Source organism: Colletotrichum abscissum, assembly GCF_030869225.1.
Source record: "Colletotrichum abscissum strain IMI 504890 chromosome Unknown Scaffold_20.1, whole genome shotgun sequence".
In the NCBI taxonomy this organism is placed as follows: domain Eukaryota; kingdom Fungi; phylum Ascomycota; class Sordariomycetes; order Glomerellales; family Glomerellaceae; genus Colletotrichum; species Colletotrichum abscissum.
The window spans coordinates 236,123-248,491 of record NW_026850099.1 but is presented as its reverse complement, the minus strand read 5'-3'; the positions used below and the strand labels follow the sequence as shown (position 1 = coordinate 248,491).

The following is a 12,369-nucleotide window of genomic DNA, read 5'->3' as shown; positions in this document are numbered from 1 at the left end:
TGGATAATAGCACCAACGACGACGCAGCCCAAGTCGTCACCCAGACGTTGCGCACGGCGACCAGCGGCGGCTGCGCGCTATCTCGATCGACTTGCAGCTTGAGAGAGAGAGAGAGAGAAAGAGAAGTGGGAACTTGGAAGCAGACACTAGAGATTGGTGGTTCAGATGGCGGATGGCTTGGGAACACCCGACTACCTACACTAGCGCAAGGGAGGAGGGCGGACAGTTTCGTGTGGCAACCGTTCGTGGTCGTCTTACTGGCCAGTGCTTCTCTGGGTTTCTGGTGTTTCTCCTCCTCACCATTGGTTTATCTTGCGGCACCATAGCTCACTGGCATCTCTTGCTTGCATCGTTTGACCTGGCTGTTTTCTTTCTTGGGCGGCTGCGGCTGGCGGCGTTGGTTCGTTGCCACGTTCACGGTTGACAGTTCCCCAACTGTTTGGGGCGGGATGCAGCGCGACTCGCAGCTGCATTTTGTCAGCGGGGACTTTCAGCTGGCAATTGCCCGCTGAAAACCGGTCCAGTCTCCAGAGTCCAGTGGCGGCTTCCCGGCTTTGCAGCCGCCGGCCGGTCCAAAATAATTACCTTGATGCCGTGGCTGATGCTCTCTCTTGGTTCCCTCTGCACATCCAGCCGCGTTTGCATTCGCGACCACATGTCACGCCCAAGGGGCTTCGGACTTGGCAGCATTCAGCAGAAAGAATCAGTTGTGCCATCCGATTTTGGTACTGCTTCCTATAATGGGCCACCTGGAAACTGCAGGGTTTTTTTTTTCAAGCCTCCAGGGACGAAGGATGTTGCTTCCGAGCCTTCATTCTCCGTGTTTGACTTGATAGCGCCCATCGAGACCCGTTTACTTGACGGATACGTTCCTGGTTGATGTCATGACGGATCTGGTCCCGTCCCGCCTTCATCTGCAATCTCACCGGCTAAGGTAGCGACTACTGCGTACGTGTAGAGACAGATGTCCCACTCGGTGCAGGACCCAGCTGGACAGTGAGATGACTATGCCAAGGACTGAAGCGTCCCCCTAAGTCCACCTTAGCGATTCCTTCTTGGAACAAAATTTTTGACAACGGCCGCGAAGCCAGTCTCTAGCTTGGTGTGCTAGTCTAGATCTAGACAAAAGTTCGGGTCTCGGTATTGTCCGTATACTGCCTCCACATCTGTTCTCATATCACGTTTAACACGACACCTTCGCGATGAATTTGGCACGGTCCGAACTCGCAGTACTGCCTAAGAAGCCTTCGAGAGTCTGGAGCCTCGGCCAGATACCGCCTTAGCCGAAGCGCTACCTGTTTCTAGTATCTCCTATGAGCATCCAAACCCTTATATGCCTTTGCGGTATCGACCGTCTTGTGGACTATGCAGTATACCTTGACGTCGAAGTTCACGGCAAAGGGCCACCCCAGGCACTACAGAGAGCATTTCACGATGATTTTCGTCGAAATTTCGAGAATATCCAGGGCATGTGGTGCAAATTGGGTGTGGCTTAAGCTTCATTGTGCCCCACATGGTGCCACTGCTCATTTGCTCTTCGAATTGCCATTGGTTTCGAGTTGAAGTCTAGATATCAGTCTTGGTCACCAAGCTGAAGAGCATGCTTGGTCCCTTGGCTCTCCACAGCTATCTCGATAAGCTTTCAAGCACCATGAGCCGATCGGTTGGCAGCATCCACAAGTGGGATCGCAAAGGGCATTGGACACGGCCAAGACTCTTCTTTTTTACGCTTGGCCAAAGACAAGAAGCCACTGGACATAATAGGAACGAGCCTCGTTACTAGCATGGATGGAATAGCCATGCTTTACTCGACAACCTGGTAGAATTAGGCAGAGATGTATCACATGTTCGACCGAGTGCCTCATCTCCAGTTCGATAGATTTCAGCAGGCCTCGAGGCTACATGATCGTTTGGAGTAAACGATGAGCATTTCAATATGGCAGTCATTTGTCCTTGGTACCATACCTCGTATAAGCCAGATAATCGGGATCACCGGGCTGTAGGCCGTAGCAATCTGCCACAATACCCGATAAAGTCCACACGCCAAGGTCCTAAACGCAGGTAAGAAAAGAAAGAGCTGCGGATTGGTTTCGCAATCCGATCACACGAACGAAGGTCTCGGGTCAGAAGCATGTCAATGATGCATGGAAGAGGCAGGAACCGTACGGGAAAAGCACCGCCAAAACAGCCCGAGCGCTTCTCCGAGAACACCCCAGACGTCACCTCACGACTTTGTCGAGGACCGAGCACGATCCTAGTTCTAGAGATTGTGGAGAGTTCCCTAATGCAGTTGCAGAGACAGCCCTATAATGCCAAACTTCGGACGGCGAGGCGAAGACGTCAAAAAGCAGGAAATATCGGGCGGGCCACAATCGGATGATGATCTGCTTGGGAGGCCGTTCGCAAGCTGCGACGGATTCGGGATGATGTCGAACTTGTTTCCTCGCTGCAAAGCCGTGAGGCCTGTTCGCTCGGCCATTCCGAGTTATTTTCAACCTCGGATGTCAGTCGTGGCCAACTGCGAAAGACATCTGAGCTGGCCTGGCTTAGGACTTGAATCAACTCCCCTTCATCATAGTTGTGAGGGTGACTGAACAGGTCATGAACACATGCTCGTCTGAACCCATGTGTACTAAACAAGCATCGTCTCGCAATCGCTGCTCTATGATATCCAGAATCTCCTTGGCATCTGCTTCTTCCACGGTTGGCAATCGTCACTATGTTGTATGTTGATGATATTCTTGTGCTTTCCACCTCCCTGAGACCCCAACAAGAGACGAACCGTCGAAGAAGTTTATAATTTGTGACAGAATAACAGCCCAGGTGATTTTCCTTCTGTTTAGGAACCGAGGCATCTTTCTCGAGGCCAAATAGTTATGAGTATTCCATGCTCTCAACCCGTCCCCATCAACCTGTTCGCCACCACACGTGTAGTTCATCTCGTATCGCAACATGTTGCTTGCTACATCTCGCATGTACCCTCTACAAAAAATGACGGCATTCTAAACTCGGCCGAACATATCCTTTGTTCCACATATACATTTATTCTCATACCTTGACTTGGAAATGTGGCAAATTCGAAAAGAGGCTATGAAATCAAGCCCACAAGCCTCACACCACGCGCCGACAGTCGTAGACAGACAATGTCAACGACGTATCATCGCGTCGCGCAAGATTGTGGCTGTGACGAGAGATATCGTCCAATACCCATTCAAACGATACGATGACAACGACGACGACGACGACGATGAGATAGGTCTTTCATGTCGTGTAACCCCAAAGTCATGTCACCCAGGCAATAGGAGTCAATAGTACAAGTCCGGTGTGATGATATGTGCTGTGCTGGGCCTCTCCCCACCACAACAAGCTTACTGACATGCATCAAGAGCATGAATAACTGACCCAAGAAAACGGTTAGATAGAAAATGACAAAAATAACAGTAAATCCCTGTGGCTCAAAACAAAACAAAAAGTCGACTCGGCCCCGCAACCTATTGCACGCAAAAGAAAAAAAAACAAGCTATCCATGGCATTATGTAAGACCGTGAGCCAACATACGTTCTTTGCCAGAATTCGTACCGCTCGGCCATCGACTACAACGGACGGTGCTTGTTGATGAACTGGTCCGTCTTTGGTGCCGATAATGGAAGCCATAGGGATGAGAGTTCATTAAGGGTGAGTGCGTGTTGTTACGGTGGAATACACAATGGACGGCAGACATCATGAAGACAAAACAAGAGCACCAATCAAAGAGCTCTACCGCAATTCATGTTTCGAAACATGCAGGTGCGGCTGTGGCTGACGTGCGGCTCGGCGATTGGCAAAGAGTTGACGCGTCCATATGTTTTCTCACGGGCTGCTGATTACTAGCGAAGACTGTGCTCGTGGAGGGAGGTGAAATGTAACCAATGCGGGTATCTCTATTATGCATGAATCCAATGCTGAACTACTCAACGTATTTTTCTTGGTTCGCTGACTCGTCATGCTACCCTCTTCGTGAATGTAGCTGCGCATCATCTCACGCAACCGAAGAAGAGGCCCCAGTATCGGGCTTATGAGCCTCCAACATCAAAGCTTTGTACCTGCCTTGCAGAACCTCCTTCGGCAGCGTGTGCAGAATCTCGTTTCGCAGCCGCTTCTTGTCGAACGACAGCTTTTCCAACTTGAGAGCCTCCAGAATGTAGCTCACGACCGTGTTCGTCTGGAGCGGCGGGTCTCGGAGGACCTTAGCAACGGCCTCGGGCGTGAGGTCCTCGTTATCGTTCCAGATGAAGTAGGCTCGTACGGCGGAAGGTGAGGCGTGGAGGGATTTGATGGTGGTCCGATAGCTGGCCAGCTTCTCATCGGCAGCAACGACCCTGGCATCCTTTTGGCGCTTCTGGGTTGGAGCAGCCAGTTTGGCGGCTCTCACGCTCTCGGCGATTGATTGACCCTCGCCATCTGCCTCAACTTCGAGACTGTCTCTGATTGCTTGGCACTCCGAGGCCGACAGAGGTGCTGAGATGTTGCGCGGGTCAGCCTCCAGAGGTTCAATATTCTCTTCTGCCATTGGGAGGGTGACACCGTCTGCGAGCCGGATGTTCAGGCCGAGCTCAGCATTATACGGGAGCGGCGGAGTTGGATCGAGGCTCTTGCGCTTCCCATTGAGAACATGGAATAGTTGAAAGCCGGCATAGGCATCTGAAGCAGAGTCTAGGCGGAGTTAGCAAGCAGTAGAGAAAAGTTTCTGCTAACACTTACACATGAGCTGGTCCATGTTCAGGGACTGGGACCAGTCACTCGACCGGACATCCTGCCCCTTGAACATGGGAAGACCAAGGTGTTCCTTGACCATTGTAGCCAGAGGTACAGGCCTCTTGTTGATCAGTCTCACTTCGCCACTTGCTGAGTACTTCACAAGCTTATACATATGGCTCAACTCGAAGACTCCCCTCGTATCGACCTGCAGATGGTTTCGTATCCGCGTACAGTCACCCTTGATGTTCACGCCGACCTTTCGCACATCCGAGTCCTCCATGATCTTCCGAAATGTCGGAGCGACAAAGTCGTCGGTGGGAAATAAGGCAATGTGAAATAGAGCGATCCGACTCTCGTTGGCGACCTGGATCAAGGAAACATTCTTCTTCGGACCCGAGGTCTTCTTCGCATCCGGGAACCACTCGAGGTCGAACCCAAGGACTGAATCATTCACAAAGTATTGACACACTCTCTCCATGGTGTGTTTGGTCTTGCAGTAGTGCACCTTGACCTTTTGCTCGGCCCCGCCTACCGATGGTCCTCGAAAGAGCGTGTAAGACCAGAATGAGTCTCCCGTGTTCTCTTTTGCAGCTTGGGCTTTCCGGAATGCCGGCAGAGGGATCTTGAAATCCAAGTCTGTCTGCGGAGGATCTGCTGGCTCTGTAGCCGCCTTCGTCTCAGCCTCAGCCTTGCCCTCCTTCGGACCCCCTGCGGTCTCTGCTTGGAGCGTCTGGGCAGTGGGAACGTTGTCCAGCGCGGGCTGGTACTCCGGAGCGGTGTAGAAAGGCAGGTCATCGCTGTCAGAGTCGATAATCTCGTTATTCGGCTTCGTCGCGACTGAGGGCTGGCTGTTGTCTGGTGTCGTGGTGTGGAGAGAACGCAACATGTCCACTCGAGGATGGGATGTCTCGTTCTGACTCGCTTGGCCGAAGACGATGCCTCGAATGGGGTTCCATAGTCTGGCGTAGGAAGAAGGATACATTGTTGATTTGGAACGTCTGCGAGTCGTCGATACTGTCAGTGAAAAGCCAAGGGCAGCTTGCAGTTTGGTGAAATCGGTGTTCATACGTTTGTACCAGCACCGACCTCGGCAAAAGTCGATGATTATATAGAATAGAACTGCTGCGTCTAGGGAAGCTCATCACCGCTACTCGCGGGTGCATCTGAAGGGGGAGTGAAGCGCCATATTTGCCACCGGGCATTGGCGCGACAAAGTGAAGAACGGTATTCTTCAGGCAGACGCGTCGTGGGTGATGGAGGGGTTCAATTAAAGTACGGAGTAGGCTCTGTGGGTGATACGCGCCCAGTTGGCGGCAACGACAGCTGGGAGCTCCAGTGATGTGGCTTAGTCATTCACAGCTCATCGCGCAGTCACCTGACATGGGCCTCTACGCTCACCCCTCCGGCCTAAGTCCACGACGTCCATCATCTTGAGCAGCGCCGTTTTGGTCAGGCAAAGAACCTTCGTTTGGTGTATCAAAACGACCATCATTTCGTTCGACGACTTTAATCCCTGCGGAACCCCTGTAAGGAGACTTCAAACGTGAAGAGTTCAGAATCTCCACCAGATTCAAAGATTTAAGCGGCAAAATGGCGTCGCAACTGCTCCCTCTGGGTGAGTGGACAAGCCCATGAATGCAGATCGTCGAAGCTGACGAAGATAGAACTTATCGACAAATGTGTTGGATCGAGGATCTGGGTTGTCATGAAGGGTGACAAGGGTACAACTGACCATCAAGGGCTCGAGTGAACCTGATCTGCTGACTCGAATGATGGCAGAATTCAGCGGCACGCTCCTGGGTTTCGATGACTACGTCAGTAAGTAAATATTGAATGTTGCGCTACCCATGGCTGGAAATATCTAACGAGAAAACAGACATGGTGTTGGAGGACGTGACAGAATTGTATGTGGCCGTTTTGACGGAAACGTATACCCCTGCTAACTACGGCCTAGCGACTACTCTGGCAACCACACAAAGCTTCCCAAGATCCTGCTGAACGGCAACAACATTTGCATGGTACGTCACGTTTCCTATTGGGTTTTCTAAGAGAGTGGAGGAGAGAGACTGATGATGAGCAGCTCATTCCTGGAGGAGAGGGTCCGGTGACCGCATGAAGAAGTTTGGACAAGGGTCGCATTTGAGCAGAGGCAGCCGCTCTTCAAGATCATAGATAGACTAGGTTCATGATTTCTATAACCTAAAGGATGGCATGAGGGAGGCACCAGGGGTGGTACGAGCAATGCCATGACGGCTGAAGGCGTTGACTCGCTACCCAAGGAGACAGCACCAAAGAGGGCTTCAAGGGACTGGGCATACACATAAAAAATGTCACGTAGGGAGCCTTTCAGAGCATCGCGAAATTGACGACGTAATGCGCAATGATCAACTTTTTCTAATCCGAGGCCCTATCTCAGCCCGGAATGCGAAAACCAATATGACGATTCCCCATGCCAAACTTCGGTATCAGACCGTTATTCCGTAATGACCTTATCCGCCTAACGCCCAGAGGAAAAATCCCACGCGAGATGTAAACCATCGTCTCGTATGTCCGCCTTACTGGCCCTGCTGATTCGAACGGCCGGCCTCGACCATGCGACGAAGCTCGAACTCGCGAGTAAACTCGCGACTGAGGTGGGACAAGTCCTGCATGAGCTTCTTGATGACCTGTACCAAGGCTTCCTTGGCGGTGATCGTGCCGTCTGTCTGGACTCGAATGAACATCTCGGGGACGTTTGGATGCGCGACTGTGACAAAGGTTTAGTATGCTTGACGCTGGTTGGAGGGCAATGCGCCTTACTCTTGTAGCCCGCCATGAGGACGTTCTTGTGCATCTTCAGGTGCTCGGACAGGAGGTTGCCAAGAGTGTGGTCCTCCTTCTTGATGACGAAGTCGGACGTGTTGGACATTCCTGGGAGGCGTTTAGCTTGGCCGAAGGCTAGGAAAATGGTTGAAGGGTGTACAAATCGTACCAGAGAAGACATTCTCCTCGATCTTCTTCTCGCCTTCACCGAGCAGGAAGAGCTCGAAACTATGAAAGAGTTAGTTCAATTTCCGGGTTCCGTTTACTCGCAAAAAGACGCGCCGAGGAGGAAGGTTCTCAGATTGGGAAGACATGATGTGGCTCAGATGCGTTGAGAGAGGGTGGTTCTGGAGTCTGGGAGTCTTTGATATGCCTGATAAAGCAGTGATGCGATGGTTTATGTGCGTGGAAAAACAGGAGCAATGTTGAAATGCAGGATAGAGATTTAAAGACGTAGTTCCGTGCCTTGCGAAGGAGCCTCTGGCAGAGCCCGGCAAGGAAGCCAGGAGAAGACCATGGCCACCTCCTCGAGGGTGACGGGAAGGGTGACGGGAAGGGAAGCCTGAAGGGAATCATAACAAGGTGAAGCCGTTTCGAGTCCGTCTTCCGACCAGGCAGACATAGACTCCCTCCAAATCTCACAAAAGAAAAGCGTGAAGATTGTCTCACCGATCAGGCGCGTTCATCTTGGTGATTCGTGATAGTAAAGGGGAGGGTGGAGTCGGTTGTAACGAGACTTTGAGGACAAAGCTGAAGACAATGCGTAGTTGGAGATAACTGAACGCAGAATACCGAAGTGAGACTCTATTATGGTTAGTGGAACGTTCTTTCATGACGAGGAATTGATGACTACCTTTTGGTTGGTAATGTGATTGAATTTGAGAGTTCAGCCGGGGTATGAGAGATGCTGGTGAGTGAGTTGGACGTGGTGAAGCTCAGGCTCCTTCTCAGTAAAGATGGGCTGGAGTCCTAGGTAGTGGGTCCTAGAGATTTAGGCTGCGCCACAGATGTACAAATGTGGCGGTGCATTAGCTATTACGACCTTCCACGTCTTCCTTGATCTTCATTTCACCTCAATAGATTAGATTGAAACTCGCTAAGCCATAAGAAATTTTCGTTTTCTTGGCCTCTATGTCCTCAGATGATTTTCGAAAGGAGTCGAAGGATAAGTTGATTCAAAACCACTGCTACGTATACACATACAGAACTATAAACGTGGCGATGAGCCTCTTGTTCTTCAGTCTATGTACAAGCCCATGCTCATTGACGACCGGCCGATGCTGTCCAAAACCCTTGAAGAACCCGCTGGAATCCATGCAATGATTACCCAACGCTTTTCAGACAGCACTGAATGACAATTAAAAAATGCAGTCGCATGCGTTTCCCTCAGGCGCTTTGTGCCGATTTACTTCCCCCTGCGGTCGCAGTATGCCGGAGGTTTAGCACCATCGGAGCCACCAGCCCAGCTGTAAACAGTCAAGGTTGTGGTATAAGCCATAGCGACGAAGCCAAAGATGCAGAGTATGATATCAGAAATCTTCCAGAGCCTGTTTCTCGCAACGGCCTTGTAGTGAAGCAGGGGCTATTTGAGGGTTAGCAGTCAGATTCTATATTGACAAATTAGGTCATGTGCATGATTGTACTCACCGGGTAGATGTAGACAAGTGGAATGCAAGCAAAATTACCGACGAGGGCAACGAACTTGTCTAGATCGTCCGCACCACCCCATGCGATGACGGCGCAAAGAATGACAAAGAAAAAGCGGTAGAGGTTCTTCTGCCACTTGATGTAGGGATTGTACTTTCCGCTCTTTGTGAACAACGCATTCTCGGTAATCTTGATAGCGGGGAAAAGCTGCAGAGGAATTGACAGCATAATGGCGATGGAGTAAAGGAACTGGACACTGTTGACAGCCTTGTTGTCTTGGGGCATGTTGAGGAGCACCACAGTCTCGGTCTTGGACCCGTAGGCGGCGTAGGAGATGGCACCCATGCCGATGAAGATGACCGAGATGATGATCATGACCGCCAACATGACACGAGGGAACTTGCTGGGGTTCTTCATCGACTCCTGAATAGGGATGATGAGGCCAATTCCTTCAAACGTAAAGATTGCCGTGCCTATGAACAAGGTCCAGTCGTTGCGGTTGAACTGGATGATGTCCGCGATACCATTGGTGGCCAAGGTGAGAATGTCGTAGTATAGCAGGTATGCAAGACCAAGTAGAATGAAGGCGTCTGCGATCAGAGCAGTAAAACTCAGCTTCTCGATGTCTCGCAGTAGGGAGAATGGCAGGAAGACAAGCACCTGCAAGAGGATCAACCACTTGACAGCGATGTTGGATTTGCAGTCCGATACCGCTAGAATAACGGCCTGCAGATTTTCTGACGTAAAGACCATGTACGCCGCCACGAACCCGATCTGGCTTATAACGATAGACGATAGGATAGTCGCCCTCATCCACTTGCCATAAAGAATGCCGCCAAGATCACCAAAAGATCCGTCGACCTTGAGACGAGTCGTGACCAATAGAACGAAGCAGTAGTAGCTCAGCGCTGCAACCCCAAGCAAGACAGCGTTGCTGAAGACCATACCACCGTTCAGATAAGCGCGAGGCAAGAAGAGAACTCCCGTACCAACGAACGACTTGAGCAGAAGCAGCGCCGCACTCATGGGACTGTTCTTTCCACTGCCGCCACGCTGCTTGCGTCTCCTTCTGTGGCGCGACGGTGTCAACAGCGCGCTGTCTTCCATAGGCTCTCTGTCGTCATCGCTTTCGTCGTCGCTTTCGTACATGTCCTCGCCTGAGGAGAAGTATTCGCCGGGTCGTAGGGCCTCGTCGTCTTCCTCCAACTCTTCACCTGCGAAGTGACCATATATCGAGAGGAACTCGAGGAAGCTGGACGTCAGCAGCCGAGGCTGGGGAGCTTCGCTAGCCTCGCCGCGCTCACCACCATCTCTGGCCGTGGAGGGGCTTCTTGCCGCTCTACGGAGGTAGTTGCGACGGAAACCTCCGGGAACTTTGATTGTATTGATATCAAGAATATCAGTCTCGGGATCCGGACGCGAAACGCTGAAACTCTTGCTGCGCTGCATCTTGCTACGGGCTTCTGCCTCTTCGGTCCACTTGTAAATGCCTCGAGTCACGTCTCCGCCTTGTAGCTGCAAACTCGAAAACTCGTCCTCGTTCAGTCCGGTGTCGGCGTCGGCGTTCACGGCCTGCTTGCCCTTCACACCATCACGCATGCTAGACTCTTCAGAAGCAGCGTCGGTGGGCTGAACCAAATGCCTCTTGACAATCTCGGGGTCTTCGTAGGCGCCAGCACCGGCGTTTCGCGAACGAGAGTCGAAAGATCCATAGTTGGTCATGGGCGTGCTCGAAAGCTGAGCGCCGGCAGCAGCAGGGGAAAGAGGTCGTGCCGGAGGGGTGGCAGAGCGCACCGGTGGTGTGCCATGCCTCGGTGGAGATGTCCCCAGCGAGTTGGACAAGGCGGCGGCGAGAGCCGAGACACCGGGACCTTGAACGCTTGAAGGAGCAGCTCCGGCAAGAGGAGCGAGACTTGCCGTCTCGCTGGCATCGCCTAGCCTACTTGAGCTCCCGACGAAGCGGCCGGTCTGGGGAGTGCCATATTGCTGCGAGGGTACGGGCGATGCCAGGCGAGCGGTGGCGTCTGCTCGAGGTAGAGAGCCGAATTGTCGGGACGGGGAGTCGGCCCTGGGAATGCTGAGGGGATCTCTCGAAGGAGATGCCATGATGGTGCCTAATGAAACCGGTCGCGGACTATCGAATGCCGGTATTCGGTATATCGAGGAGCCTCCAACCACAGCGTTGCAGATTCCGAACTGGATCAACAACAGACAACAAAGTTAGCGAGGTGTCATGGGCGGGAGAAGATGAGATGGGACGGAACCGGGAAGAGAAGGAGAGCTAGATGATGGAGAAGACGTAGGTTCGATTCAAGTACGGGGAGAGTTTACCTGGACTCAGTTGTAAGACAGCTGACGAGATCAATTGCAGCGCACGGCTTGGGGGGATGTGCGTTCGAAGCTGTTGCTACTGGGAACCCGTGATAAGGACGCCGCTTCCAAGCGGGTCGGGTGACCTAATCTGGCAGGTCTGGAGAGTCTGTGGCTCACACAGATAGCGTCGGGTAGGTAGCGCTACCTGGCAGCCTGCCCTGCCCTGTAGGCTCATACGCTGTAGCAGGCCCTGGGTGGTGTCGGGAGCTGTGGCTGCGCTGCCGAAACCCGTCGGGCTATGACAACCGACAGCCTAAGGTAGCACCCAGGAGCTCTCTCGGGTTCCTCGCTCCACCCTCCGGGCATGCTGACCATGCTTGGTACTGAACCTGCAAGGCAATGTTGTGCCTGTGTTAGCCGCTCTACGCTGCCCCAGCCTCCAGGTGAGGTCTTGTCTCAGTCTCTCAGACATGGGTTGCGAGGTCTCCTAGGTTTTCAGTGCTTGGTAACGGTACTCTTGAATAATCACGTCGCCGTGCTACTCCATGTCACAGCTGGTAAGCTCCAGCCACCAACGATGAGATGCGAATGCATCATCTACTTATCTACATTGCTGCAGCGCTGTCTCGAGTTCCCTAGGTACAACAACAATACATAGTCTACTTGGGTGATTCCGATCATTGTTTCTCGTCTTATTCCATTCCCTCTGTTTCTGCTCTCATCTCTGACTTTTTCCTTATGTAATATCTTGAACACTTTGACCGGGAACCGCAGATTCGACTGTACCTACTATCTACGCCAGGAAATCTGCTTCTGGCCATCGGACTGGCTGGTATTGACCGTCAATCGCATGTCTGATTCAGCACAGCA

The 12,369-nt window shown here is 52.2% G+C and overlaps 4 protein-coding genes across 4 annotated transcripts; 1 reads left to right on the top strand and 3 right to left on the bottom strand.

The window, feature by feature from the left end:
• Positions 1-3,211: 3,211 nt before the first annotated feature.
• CABS01_08692 (uncharacterized protein) lies at positions 3,212-3,391 on the bottom strand (the record flags this gene model as incomplete). The annotated part of the gene is made up of 1 exon (XM_060542050.1): positions 3,212-3,391. One exon carries the CDS (start codon positions 3,389-3,391, stop codon positions 3,212-3,214), a length of 180 nt encoding a protein of 59 aa, XP_060400940.1.
• A 627-nt stretch (positions 3,392-4,018) lies between these two features.
• On the bottom strand, positions 4,019-5,719 carry CABS01_08691 (3'-5' exonuclease; the record flags this gene model as incomplete). The annotated part of the gene is made up of 2 exons (XM_060542049.1): positions 4,019-4,692; positions 4,741-5,719. The coding sequence occupies 2 exons, from the start codon at positions 5,717-5,719 to the stop codon at positions 4,019-4,021; spliced, it is 1,653 nt and encodes a 550-aa protein (XP_060400939.1).
• A 608-nt stretch (positions 5,720-6,327) lies between these two features.
• CABS01_08690 (U6 snRNA-associated Sm-like protein LSm5) lies at positions 6,328-6,853 on the top strand (the record flags this gene model as incomplete). The annotated part of the gene is made up of 6 exons (XM_060542048.1): positions 6,328-6,352; positions 6,402-6,458; positions 6,517-6,555; positions 6,614-6,641; positions 6,692-6,755; positions 6,818-6,853. The coding sequence occupies 6 exons, from the start codon at positions 6,328-6,330 to the stop codon at positions 6,851-6,853; spliced, it is 249 nt and encodes an 82-aa protein (XP_060400938.1).
• A 439-nt stretch (positions 6,854-7,292) lies between these two features.
• On the bottom strand, positions 7,293-11,292 carry CABS01_08689 (transmembrane amino acid transporter; the record flags this gene model as incomplete). Its single annotated transcript, XM_060542047.1, has 5 exons — positions 7,293-7,483; positions 7,537-7,647; positions 7,709-7,767; positions 8,949-9,121; positions 9,187-11,292. 5 exons carry the CDS (start codon positions 11,290-11,292, stop codon positions 7,293-7,295), a joined length of 2,640 nt encoding a protein of 879 aa, XP_060400937.1.
• Positions 11,293-12,369: the final 1,077 nt, after the last annotated feature.